Below are 12,987 nucleotides of genomic sequence, written 5' to 3'. Positions count from 1 at the left end.
ACGAGAGGACACTCAGCCCTAAGTATACCCAAAGAATTCAAGAAAAAAAACATATGTTCTGTATATTTGGAGAATTTTGAGGATAGAAATAAAACAAAATTAAAACATTAGTTTAAGGTTGGACGACATAAATAATCGAGGAAAATCAATATAGAGTTGGTGTGAAAAAGGTGAATGTACCATTTCATATGCACCAATAACCAAGTATGGTAGAGGTGTTGATGAGCCCAATAGCTATAGAAGAAAAAACAGATTCTAATACTCCATGTTCCTTACTATTCACATGGAGAAGTAAGTACTGGATTACTTTGATCAATAGGATTGCATGTATAGGACGGAAAAGTTGAATTGTGTGTTTCAAAGATGTCATCAAGTTGAGATAGTTTCTATTTCTACTTGGGAAACAAATATATGCAATGGTAGTGCTTCTAATAGGATCTAATCACATCTTAGAAAGAATGAAAAAGAGTAAAAGACGATAAATATTAGAAACATGTAATTTGGCTTCAAGTAAGGAGCTAATTAATAAATCATTTTCGGAGGCATGGCAAAATTATTTAAAGGATAAATAGTGCCTTGACTGCCATTGTCTGTAAGTCTCACTATAATGCCTTTGCCTATGACCTAAAAATCAGCCGGGAGGTCACAAATATTGTTTTTTTTTTAATAGGGGGTCACAAATATTGTTGATCGACCAGTGCGTCATACGAACTCAGTAAGAAGGATATAGGAAGAGAATGGTTAAGACGAATCAGAAGTTACTCGAGAGAAATATGGATTTTAAAAAAAGACATGTGGGATTGACCAAACTAGCTGTATCGAGAGAAACATTGATTCAGTCTAATATGATCGTCTATCTTCTCCCATCGGATATATGACTGAAAGTTGTGTGACAAAGTTATCTACTTGCTTGTCTGCTTATCCGATATATGGCCGAGAGTCTTCTGACAAAGCTACATGCCAAGTTGGTAGAAGCCCGATAGGATAAACGTCATTAGAAGTGAATCAGATTGATAAGGTTCTAACGCATGGATGTTTCAGAAATGAGCGTTATGTTTTGTGATCTTTCTATATGTTGCCTCATCAATCATTTTAATTAGTTTTGTGATAGAATTCCACAAACATTCGACAATTCTTCAGGATAACTTTATGGAAGGAATAAAAAAAACATATGTGATTTTTGTTTTAATTACTTAGGGGGATAGTGCAATTTTGAGAAGTAAAAAAGAAAACTCAACTTTCATATTATCTTTAAGATGGATCTCACCAACAGAAATCTTAAAATACGAATTGTAAGTAAACAGTTTTGTTAAGCAATTAATTTAACTCAAAATGAGAAAGTCCCACTATGTGTCTTCTCCACGCAAAAGAAAGTTTCATTTTCTTCGTTTCTTTTTTCATTAATACAGTTTCTTATTCTAATGTGAATGATAAACTACAATGGGTGTTGCTACTTTTTATGTACTTATGTATGTATAATAAAATTTTAGTGGCCCCAGAGGAATCTCTTACAACATAAACGATGACATGAGCTAATCAAAATATTATAATGATATAATATGTTAAATATAAAAGGCTATTAGACAAACTATTTTTTAGTATCTCAATTCCTCTTTCTAATATACTAAATAAGGTCCGCGTAAAAATTAGAAAAAATTATTAAGAATAATTAAGTAATAATATAATTATTTTTAGATTTTATCTTGTAATATTTCAATATTGAATATGAACCTCTCATATTTCATTTTAATATTCTCTCATTTCTATTATATAAGAGTTTTAAAGTATTTTTTGCTCTATTTTATAATATTTTCTCAAATTTCTATGTACAATTTGTATTAATATAAGAATTTATGACTATTTGAACTATGCAGTATATTTTCCTATTGGTTGAAGTTTTATAAATTACATGATACTTATTGTTTATTAATTTTTGTGATTTTACCCAAAAACTCTTATAGCACAGAGAGTATCATTTAAATATCTATACCATCATAATAAATAATATTTTAAGTTTAATTACACACTTCATTTTAATGCATAGAAGTAAATATTTTATATCAAACACAATTAATACATAATATCAAATCTATATCTTATAAGATTTGAAAATACAAATAAAAATTAACAAAATATAATTCGCAAAAAAACTGAATCAACATTATTTAAGATATCCTCTATATAATATTACGGAAGTACACTACTTTTTTTTGATAGACTATATAATAGTTATAGGTTATAAAGTTATATTATTATTTGATTCATTAGTTGGTTACAAAATAGGTTATATGGATTGTAACCATTAGTTATACGGTTATACTTATACCTAGATTTAGGATATTCTTAAAAAAGATATTCCAAAAAATAAAATAAAATCTCCAAAGAGAATATTTACATAAGGTAAAAAAATCTCATAAATTAATCACTCTTAAGCGTGACTTCTGATTATGCAACCAAAATAAAATTTTACCTAACACCTATCCAAACTTTAAGTATAAACCATTGACATCTCTATTCACCGGAATACACCATACTGATACAAAAAAAAAATAATAACATTATTTGTATAGTATGGATTTACGGGTAAAAGTAAAATATATTAATAAAATTAAAACATTTATAATTTAGGTATATTATTTGTATAGTCTGAATTTACGGGTTCACTTGATTATTGATAATCGAGATATACAGGTTCCCTTGATTATTTTAGGTGTATTATTAATAATAATAGGAAATCTTGAACACAAACCATAATATCTACAGAAAAATTACCTTAATCATTCACACTATTATTAACCTATTAATTTGGAAGAATAATACCACTTTAAGGAATAAAATATATAAACAAATTTAACAATATAAACAAACCTTTTACAAAATTTTCTAAATTAACAAGTCTAAACAATATATGAGTTTAAATGTAATGAATTATATGATAAATTGAGTTGTGATCTTTATAACGGACGACGGGTTAAATGTAAAATGTTAAGATTATATGAATAAAATTGTTTAAAAATTAATATAAATCTAAAAAAATATTTTAATATACAAAATACATACATAATTTTTGTATAAAATAAAATTTAACCCGTGCAATACTTATCTAGTATTTGTTATGTTGCTATCTCATAAGTACTAATTTTATCTCATGTCATAATAATTTTTAAATGAGTGAATTTATAAAATAAAAGCATATATAAAGATATAGAGACATTCTCATCAAATAGCTGAAGATTCATTCCTATAAATTATAATTTATTTCAAATGATCTTAACATTATTAATATTCTTAACATTATTTAAGATATATTTGTTATGTTGCTATCTCATAAGTACTAATTTTACCTCATGTCATAATAATTTTTAAAAATGAGTGAAATTTATAAAATAGAAACATATATAAAGATATAGAAATATTCTCATCAAATAACTGAAGATTCATTCCTACAAATTATAATTTATTTCAAATTATCTTATGTTTTAACATATGCATTACAAAAATACATGTGGTGAAATTATAAAATCAAACAATAAAAAATTACTAATATTCTTAAATGAATTTGTTTAAAATTATACATATTAATATTTGAAAATTTTTTAATCTAAAATAAATTTCATCAACATTCAGTTTAGTAATCACATTTAACTATCTGTTTCATCGTAAAACCATAATTCACTTCTTCATGGATTAGAGTTAAAATTTTAATAACAAAAATAATATGAGCATGATATGAGATAATATGAATATTGGTTAGCATTTCAAATTTACCAATAATATTAATCAGTAAAAAACTCAGTTAACATCCAGAAAATTTTTGGAAATCCAAAATATCCTAAATATTATTCTTTTATATGTCATAATCTCATTTTTTCTATTTTTTTTCAGGTTTCTCATATTACTACATGCATTAAAATCTTTAAAATAAAACATGTAAAACTATACTAATACACATCATGTATTGAAATTTTTTTTTTTTTAAGTTCATTTTCTTTCAAGGTTTTGTGTACTTACTTACAATAAAAAATTATATCGCAATAATAAATACAATTTATATCCAACTAAAATTATGTTAAATAACTTATGTTATTATTTTTAACTTTGTTATTCATTATTTATTGTTTAATATACATGCTTAATAAATTAAGTTTTTGCTTACACATGTCAAATATTATTGAGAATACATGTATAGTATAATTAACATACAACGGAAAAATATTGATTTTGTTAGTTTTCTTTTTTAATTAGAGAAATATTTTTTTTAAATATAAACATGTAACAATCCTGTAAATATAATTAGCTGTCCTACTATGTTTATTTAAAAAAATGAAATTTTTTGACATGTGTCAACATCTAATCAATATATTTGACACATGTCACGATCTTGTTAATGAATAATTTTGACATCAAACTTTATATAATAAGATTTTAACAACCACTAATAAACTACACTTATAAGCCGCATGATCGGCCATGATTTCAGAGACGTGGCGTTTCTCACTGACTGCTCGGATTTGGTGAAGATGGTGTCTTCCCCGTCAGACTGGCCGGCTTTCTCTGCCTATCTCGATGACATCAGGGTGGATATGGAGGAATTCTCACGTTTTTCGTTGTCCTTGATCTCCAGAAATGCAAACGTCCTTGCGGATAGATTAGCACGACAAGTTCGTACTCAACCGCAGACAATCACTTATGTTAACTCTTCTTCTCCATATTGGCTTGTTTGAGCCAATCTTTTGTTGTTATAAAAAAAAAGCCGCATGTAAATCCACCCCGTTCAAAATGTTCAACTGTGAATTACATGTATTACGTTTGTGATTTTTTTAAATAGTTTAGAGTAACTTTTTTAATCAATCATTAATTTCTTGTCTAAATTTTATTTAATTAATAATTAAATTTTTGCGACACCCCGGTTTCGGAGACTTGCAGAGAGGTTTAAAAAAATTGATTTGGCCACCTATGTCACCAAAATGCACTTATTTTTTCAGTCAAATGTCTTGAGAGAACTCCAGAGTTAAGCGTGCTTGAGTTGGAGTAGTCTAAGGATGGGTGACCTTCTGGGAAGTGACTGTCGGAACTATGCGAGTGAGGACAAAACACAGGGAAAGATCATGTGGTGATTTGTAAGGATGGTAATAAGTCTTTAAAACCTCCCGGACGTAGCAAACCGGCCGTCGGATATTGATGGGCTCACGGGCCTAGTGAGAGGATGTGAGGCCCATTAAGGAAGGTGGGCCCATGGACTGGGATTGGACATGGGCCCACTAAGAGGTGGCGGTCGGGGCGTTACAAGTGGTATCAGAGCCGAACCCAGACGCGTGTGGAGTCGAGTGGTCTCACACCATCGGGAGTGACGGTCTTGGTGTGCAACGAGGACGTTGCGATCTGTTAGTGGGGGTGAATTGTGACACCCCGGTTTCAGAGACTTGTAGAGAGGTTTAAAAGAATTGATTTGGCCACCTATGTCACCAAAGTGCACATATCTTTTCGGTCATGGGTCCTGAGAGAACTCCAGAGTTAAGCGTGCTTGAGCTGGAGTAGTCTAAGGATGGGTGAACTTCCGGTAAGTGACTGTTGGAACTGTGCGAGTGAGGACAAAACACAGGGAAAGATCATATGGTAATTTGTAGGGACAGTAACAAGTCTTTAAAACCTCCCGAACGTAGCAAACCGGCCGTCGGATATTGATGGGCTCACGGGCCTAGTGAGAGGACGTGAGGCCCATTAAGGAAGGTGGGCCCATGGACTGGGATTGGACATGGGCCCACTAAGAGGTGGTGGTCGGGGTGAGTTGTGACACCCCGGTTTCAGAGACTTGCGGAGAAGTTTAAAATAATTGATTTGGCCACCTATATCACCAAAGTGCACTTATCTTTTCGGTCTAGGATCGTGAGAGAACTCCAGAGTTAAGCGTGTTTGAGCTGGAGTAGTCTCAGGATGGGTGACCTTTCGGGAAGTGACTGTCGGAACTGTGTGAGTGAGGACAAAACACAAGGAGCACGTGAGGCCCATTAAGAAAAGTGGACCCATGGACTGGGATTGGACATGGAACCCACTGAGAGATGATGGTCGGGATGTTACAATTTTCTACGATATTAAAAACGAGATTGGATAAAAAAATGTTGAACTCAGACAAAAATTTGTAACCCGAATCAAAATTTTCATACCTAAACATATACTGAATTATAAAATAATTTAAAGGAAATCAAATCTTTTGTACTACATAATCCAAACTATATAAAACTGAATCAAAATTATCAAAATTCATTAAAGAACTAGTATTTTAATTAAATATATTAAAATTTACAATTGTAATTAAATATATATATAAATATATAATATATTTCTTTAAATATAACTTAAAACCCAAAATTCCATCCCAAATGAGACTTAGTTTTAAAAACCAAAAAATCGTCAAAAAATAAAAACGTAAAAAATGTGAACCAAAATAATATTCTGATTTGAATAGACATTTTTCTAAAATCCTAAAAGCACAAAATTGGAATAGTAAAAACCCTTATTTAAAAAATTGCTAGGCGCTAGTCGAACGCTAAGAGTAGGCCTAGCGTCTATTAAGGAAATCAGAGATTAGACAAGAATTAATCGACTTACAGTTTTAAGCTATTTTATTAAATTAATAATAAATAATATATATGGTATTAATTATATATTTATATGTATAGTTTGGTTCATGTTAGTGAAAAGGTACTATATAAAATACAAAACTATAAACATTATTTTAAAAATTGTAGTAAACACATGAGAAGATATTTTTTAAACAAAAATTATGATTTTCATTAAAATTTTGAATATAAGTTATTGTAAAACATCACGAATTCTAAATCGACAAAAAAATATTTTATACATATAATCTAAACTAATCTGATTAAGCAAAGAGTAATCAAATTAACAGAAAATAATCTGATTAAGAAATTAGTCCTTAATCGTAAGATAGACCTAGCGACTACACAGAGAATAATAAGCGCTAGGTGAGTAAGTTTTTGAACAGAGACTAGAAGTCTATAACCAATATGAACCGATTCATCCACAATTAAAATGTTGATGATAGAATAAACATTTTTGTGTTGGAGTGTTTTATTTTCTCAAGGAATCATATAATAATATAGACGACATTGTGAACTAATTCTCCCTTAATCTAATTCTTCTTAAAATATAAAATTCACATTTTTGTTTTGGTAACAGTAATATAAAATCCACAAATATAAAAAAAGAATCTTCTTGTTTGGAAAACTTGTTTTTTTACAAATCCTATCCTTCACGTGCTCTTGTTTGCGTCCCCTATTTGCTTGGGATTTTGATATGTTTCTAATTCATCTTCACCCCAGCCCAATCAATCACACCTCATCCACTTGTCACTTCTGAGCTGTCCCTTCCCACATTGTCTTAACCAATAATAGTGGGATCTTCACAAATTTTACATTTTCGTTTTTACCCCACTACTTCTAACTAATTTAGTGTACCCCCTCAAATCTTCTAATTAGGCTCCACTAACCCCATTAAAAACAAAAATTATTAGTTTTTTTAACATTTTGAAAAGTGGAATGAACTCTTCACAAATTTTACATTCCCATTTTCATCCTACATTTTTTCTTTTGTTCAATTCATCATCCTATTTATTCACTTTGCATCCGCTAATAAAACAAACTTTTAAAAAATAAAATAAAATAAAGAACGTATAACTCAATAATAATGATGCTTATTTCAGAAAACGCTAGGTAAAAGAATCCAATATTATTTAAAAATAAATCTTATGATATTTATTTTATAAAAAGTTTTATTTATAAATATTTCCAAATAACTAAATTTTAATATATAGGATTACTTATAAAAAGAAATCCAAAAGTGGAAAAGGTAATAGATAATTACTAATGACTCTTATTCATTCTCACCCCCATCAACAATTCTTCACAACTTTTTTTTTTCATTTTCAACCTACAACTTCTCTTTTATTTGTTTAATCGCCGAATTTCTTGAAATTGGCTCCACTAGCCCCAAAATACTTTTCTTAAAACTTTGAAAAGTGGACCCAAAATTAATTAATAATTAATTATGACGCTAATTGAGTTTCTCCTTTAAATATACACAAATCTCTCTTTATCTCGATCAAACAAATTGTCTAAAAACATTTCATCTTCATCTTCTTCTTCTCCAAAAAATGGGATTCGTAAAGTTATCTCCGATGATCCTTCTCTTAGCCATGATCGGCGTTTCATATGCCATGGACATGTCTATCATCTCATACGACGAGAAACACCACATCACCACCACTACAACCGTGACCAGCCGTAGCGACGCGGAGGTTGAGAGAATCTACGACGCGTGGTTGGTGGAACATGGGAAGAAGAAGATGAACCAGAAGAACGTTCTTGGTGCAGAGAAGGATCAACGGTTCGAGATCTTTAAAGACAACCTCCGTTTCATCGATGAACATAATACCAAAAACCTCAGTTATAAACTTGGTTTAAACCGGTTCGCTGATTTGACCAACCAAGAGTACCGATCTATGTACCTTGGTGCTAAACCGAGCAAGAGGGTTTTGAAAACCAGTGATCGGTATGCGGCGCGTGTTGGTGACTCCCTTCCTGATTCCGTTGACTGGAGAAAAGAAGGTGCCGTCGCCGATGTTAAAGATCAAGGAAGCTGCGGTAAGATCTCTTTCTTTTTTTTTTGGTTTAGTTTTAGTTTTGATTTTTGGATTAAAAAAAAAAAAGAAAAAGAATCTGGAAAAAATCCCACAAATTCCTGAACTTTTTAACGGACGAATCTTTTATTTTTTTTTAAGAATTGAAATGTGTTTATGTGAAAAGTATCGAAAAATTTGGATTGTTTCATAATCTATTTTTTTAAAAAAATTGATAAATATTTCGGACGTATCTTGAAACTTATCCGGGGAATGATGAGTTTGGTCTTAAGTGTTGACTTTTAGGTGTACGTTTCGCTAAACCAAGATTTTGAAATATATGATGAATAATTATGGTCAAATCTGAGAAAAATTACTAGTAAAGTTTTTGATGATACGTTTGTGTTTAACGTTTTTAATGATGGTCATTGAACTTTATGGACCCATACGAGATTTGCTTTTTTCAAGAAATTAAAAAGACTGGTGGGGACGAATATTTGGTTGGTTGGTATGTTTTAGTGTTTGATTGTGACAATTCGATTGATTGTAACTAATCTTCTCTTGTTTATTAGGGAGTTGTTGGGCGTTCTCAACTATTGGAGCCGTGGAAGGAATAAACAAGATTGTGACAGGAGAATTAATCTCTTTGTCTGAACAAGAACTGGTTGATTGTGACACATCGTATAACCAAGGTTGTAATGGAGGTTTGATGGACTATGCGTTTGAGTTTATCATAAAAAATGGTGGTATTGATACCGAACAGGATTATCCATACAAGGCTTCTGATGGTCGTTGTGATCAGAACAGGGTTAGTCTAGTTTTGGTTTGTGCATTTTTGAAACCTCAAAACATTAGGCTTTGAAATTGAAATTTTCTCGGTTTCTTTTTTTGTTAATGTTTGCAGAAAAATGCCAAGGTTGTCACAATTGATTCTTACGAGGATGTGCCCGAGAACAGCGAGGCGTCTTTAAAGAAAGCATTGGCTCACCAGCCTATTAGTGTCGCCATTGAAGCTGGTGGTCGCGCTTTCCAGCTCTACTCTTCGGTATGAAATAATAACTCAATTATTTATGCTAAACAACAGTATCTTGATTTTGAAGATGTTAAAATGTTGGTTGTTGGCTATTTTGTCTTCAGGGTGTATTTGATGGAATATGTGGGACAGAGCTAGACCACGGAGTTGTGGCTGTGGGTTACGGAACTGAGAACGGAAAGGACTACTGGATTGTGAGAAACTCATGGGGAAACAGATGGGGAGAGAGCGGATACATAAAGATGGCACGTAACATCGCAGAGCCAACTGGAAAGTGTGGTATCGCCATCGAGGCTTCGTATCCAATCAAGAAAGGTCAGAACCCGCCAAACCCTGGCCCGTCGCCACCATCTCCCATTAAGCCACCTACCCAATGTGACAAATATTTCTCTTGCCCTGAGAGCAACACTTGTTGTTGTCTCTTCAAGTACCGTAAGTACTGCTTCGGTTGGGAATGTTGCCCGGAAGAAGCTGCTACTTGTTGCGATGATAACTCTAGCTGCTGTCCTCATGACTACCCGGTTTGTGACACTAACCGTGGAGTCTGTTTGAAGGTTAGTTTCTTCATACATACCACTTTTGGTATCAAGGGCATTGACTTGTGATGGAAATGTTTTAACTGATTTTGAAATGTTTGTGGTTTTGGCAGAGCAAGAACAGTTCGTTGAGCGTGAAGGCTCTCAAGCGTACACACGCAATACCGTTCTGGGCGAAGAGCAGAAAGCACATTGCTTAAGAGAAAGCTTTGAAACATTGAGGATTCATCAAAAGCATGCTATGTTGTTGTTCAAATTTTTAAAATTGCTGATTCTGCTGCTGAGGTTTTCTGTACATATAAAACCTCTCCCTAAGTTTCATTCAGTTTCATCATTGTTAAAGTAACAAAACTCAAAAACATATATGGGTTCGGTTATTGAATCTCTTTCAACTTTGCTATTTATCGATCTATTATGGATAAAAGTTCACTTTCCGCTATATTTGGATTGAAATGTTTAAACATTTCTTTCGAGGATTGATGACCAATCCAGTCACTAAAATGTCACTTTCACTCACAAATTACCAACTAGGCAAATCTATTTAAACATTAATGACCAATGCTCGAAAGAAATGTTTTTGGTCTTGGAGTGGACGATATAGTGAATGATGAGTCACTAAATGATGTGTTTAGTGGCTTTTCCTGGTCGTGAATCAAGAAATGCCGGTGGTCTATGATTGGGACTTTCAGAGAATAGACAGATCAATGTTGGCAACTTGGCTCAGTACTTCTCTCTCTCTCTCTCGATTGATTCAGACACTCCCCCGGATGATATTGTAGAACTCTGAAAGCAGCAAAGTTGGCTCAGTCTAAATGCGTCTCAGGGAGGATACAGTTCATCAAGAGAAACAAGGTCCCTAGCCGAGAATGCCTTGTTCCATCCACCCATCATGTCTCTCAGCTACTTCTCTAGTGAACACTGTTTTGCAGTGTACTCGCCGTTTTTCGTTCTCACGGCAAGACCACGTTTGACCTTGCAGCACTACAAGAATGGAAAAGATTCAAGCAATGCCTAAAACCCTTTAGAATACTACAGTTTCTCTCTAACTTTGAAGCTTTTGGTTGCTTGAATACAAAATTATGATAACAATAATATTACTATTACATCAAGGGAAAAAAAACACATGTAATGGAGTTCTCAAACTATTCCAAAAGCTTGAATTTAATCTTTACATCTACACTTTGAATCTCTTTCTGTCTTGCTAGCCAGCTTGAACGCGTCAATAAAGAGACCATAAGTGAAACCCATCTTGAAATTATTAAGTAGAGCAATCGGAAACGTCACCGTGGTACGACTATAGTAGAATCTTGTCACATACTCAGTCAAAAGAACACACAAAACCGCAGCGATAACATCGTTCACACCCAAAGCACCAAACGACAGAGAGATAGTCTGCGCGACATAGAACCCACCTAACAACGAGATTCCTCCGAAAAGCGTTCTCCTTGATGGCTTCTTGAAGTAATTCCTAGAGATTTCAGGAACCGATCTTATAATGTCGATCAATCTTCTTGGAGTTGGACCCCCTTCAGTCTCTTGCAAAGCTCTAACGCTTCTTGCAATTTTCCTCTTACATTTAGATGGCGACAACACAGACGTTCCAAAACTCTGCCACTGATGATGATGATGATTAAGGACTAAACTGTTCAAGTTGGTGGAGATGAAACTCAAAGAATGTGCCATCCTGAAAACAATCAATTAATATCCAAGAAACCTTTTACATTTGAATGCAACAGGACAGTTCAACAATTTGAACACTTTTTCATTTGCCATTATAACAAAGCCAAGAAGCTTGTTTCGTTTCTTGCACAAATTTGTGTAACTCAAATCTGAAACTACTTTAAAACAAAAAAAAAATTGAATAATGCTTCTTCAAGAAACAAGATCTTGAAAAATAAAATTTAAGAAATTTCACACAAGAACAAATGTAATAACAATGAAATTGACTTAGAGATCGTAATCACAGTGAAAAATATTGCGCAAAACAGTGGGATTGCAATGAAATTAGGGTCACATTTCCAAAAACATAAGTCTCTAAATATCTAGGTGAAGTATGAAATCATACACAGGACTTGGGGAAAAGGAATTACCAACACGAGGAAGATCGAAGAAGTTTGCTTGACAGGGATTAATGGAGGGAGAAGAAGAACCAACAAGGGCTTCAAGCATTAGATTTGTTTTTCAAAGTCTGGATTTTTAATTAACAAGGGGAAGAAGATGAGAAGAAGAGAAAGAAGAAGCCACTTGAATTGGGCCCTTTAATATAACTTCTCTAAAAGGCTTTTCACTAAAAACTGCGTTCGAATAGATTAATCCGAACTTTCACTAATTCGAAATTTTGGTTTAGTTTGGGATAATTTAGATTTTTTTTTTTTAAAGTTAATATTTAAGAAAATTGATCAGATCTTTTTTTTTTGTCATCTGAATTATATTATTGAACTTGTTTTGGAACCCAGGAGGAATACAAACGCCCAAACGAGGGAAGCTAAAGCCAGCGGACGACAGATATGTCCCTGGAGTCTTAAACCCTATGGAAGGAAAACTAAAAGCACCAATACAACACAGAAAATTTCAAACCCATAACGAAGGAGGACAAACCCTTACAAAAAAGACAAAGACCAAAGGCTAAAATCCTAGGAGATACACTAGACTTAAGAAAGCAAAAAACTTTTCTCCAGAAGCTCCTGCGAAAGAGATTTACCAAGGATGCCCTCGGCCAACCCGAAGATAACATCTACTACCTCCTATCAAGATGAGAGCTGATCTCTCGACACTAAGAA

The 12,987-nt window shown here is 32.7% G+C and overlaps 2 protein-coding genes across 2 annotated transcripts; one reads left to right on the top strand and one right to left on the bottom strand.

The window, feature by feature from the left end:
- Positions 1-7,828: 7,828 nt before the first annotated feature.
- Positions 7,829-10,631, top strand: LOC104771447 (putative cysteine protease RD21B). Its single transcript, XM_010495968.3, has 5 exons — positions 7,829-8,663; positions 9,211-9,446; positions 9,543-9,683; positions 9,776-10,225; positions 10,321-10,631. Exons 1-5 carry the CDS (start codon positions 8,174-8,176, stop codon positions 10,405-10,407), a joined length of 1,404 nt encoding a protein of 467 aa, XP_010494270.2. The 5' UTR covers positions 7,829-8,173; the 3' UTR covers positions 10,408-10,631.
- A 637-nt stretch (positions 10,632-11,268) lies between these two features.
- LOC104771446 (uncharacterized) lies at positions 11,269-12,454 on the bottom strand. The gene is made up of 2 exons (XM_010495967.3): positions 12,298-12,454; positions 11,269-11,891 (listed from the first exon to the last, which is right to left on the bottom strand). Exon 2 carries the CDS (start codon positions 11,888-11,890, stop codon positions 11,369-11,371), a length of 522 nt encoding a protein of 173 aa, XP_010494269.1. The 5' UTR covers position 11,891; positions 12,298-12,454; the 3' UTR covers positions 11,269-11,368.
- Between the last annotated feature and the right edge of the window lie 533 nt (positions 12,455-12,987).

The sequence above is a fragment of the Camelina sativa genome, chromosome 20 (genome assembly GCF_030686135.1).
Source record: "Camelina sativa cultivar CO46 ecotype springtype chromosome 20, ASM3068613v1".
Taxonomy (NCBI): Eukaryota; Viridiplantae; Streptophyta; class Magnoliopsida; order Brassicales; family Brassicaceae; genus Camelina; species Camelina sativa.
Note: the sequence above shows the minus strand (reverse complement) of the source record. Positions and strands in the feature narration are given on the sequence as shown.

Excerpts from the sequence above, each read along its gene's own strand:
- LOC104771446 (XM_010495967.3), bottom strand. The coding sequence starts at position 11,890 with ATGGCACATTCTTTGAGTTTCATCTCCACCAACTTGAACAGTTTAGTC.
- LOC104771447 (XM_010495968.3), top strand. The coding sequence starts at position 8,174 with ATGGGATTCGTAAAGTTATCTCCGATGATCCTTCTCTTAGCCATGATC. Across the intron at positions 9,447-9,542 it reads GTCGTTGTGATCAGAACAGG|AAAAATGCCAAGGTTGTCAC; the intron begins GTTAGTCTAGTT and ends TAATGTTTGCAG. Across the intron at positions 10,226-10,320 it reads ACCGTGGAGTCTGTTTGAAG|AGCAAGAACAGTTCGTTGAG; the intron begins GTTAGTTTCTTC and ends TGGTTTTGGCAG.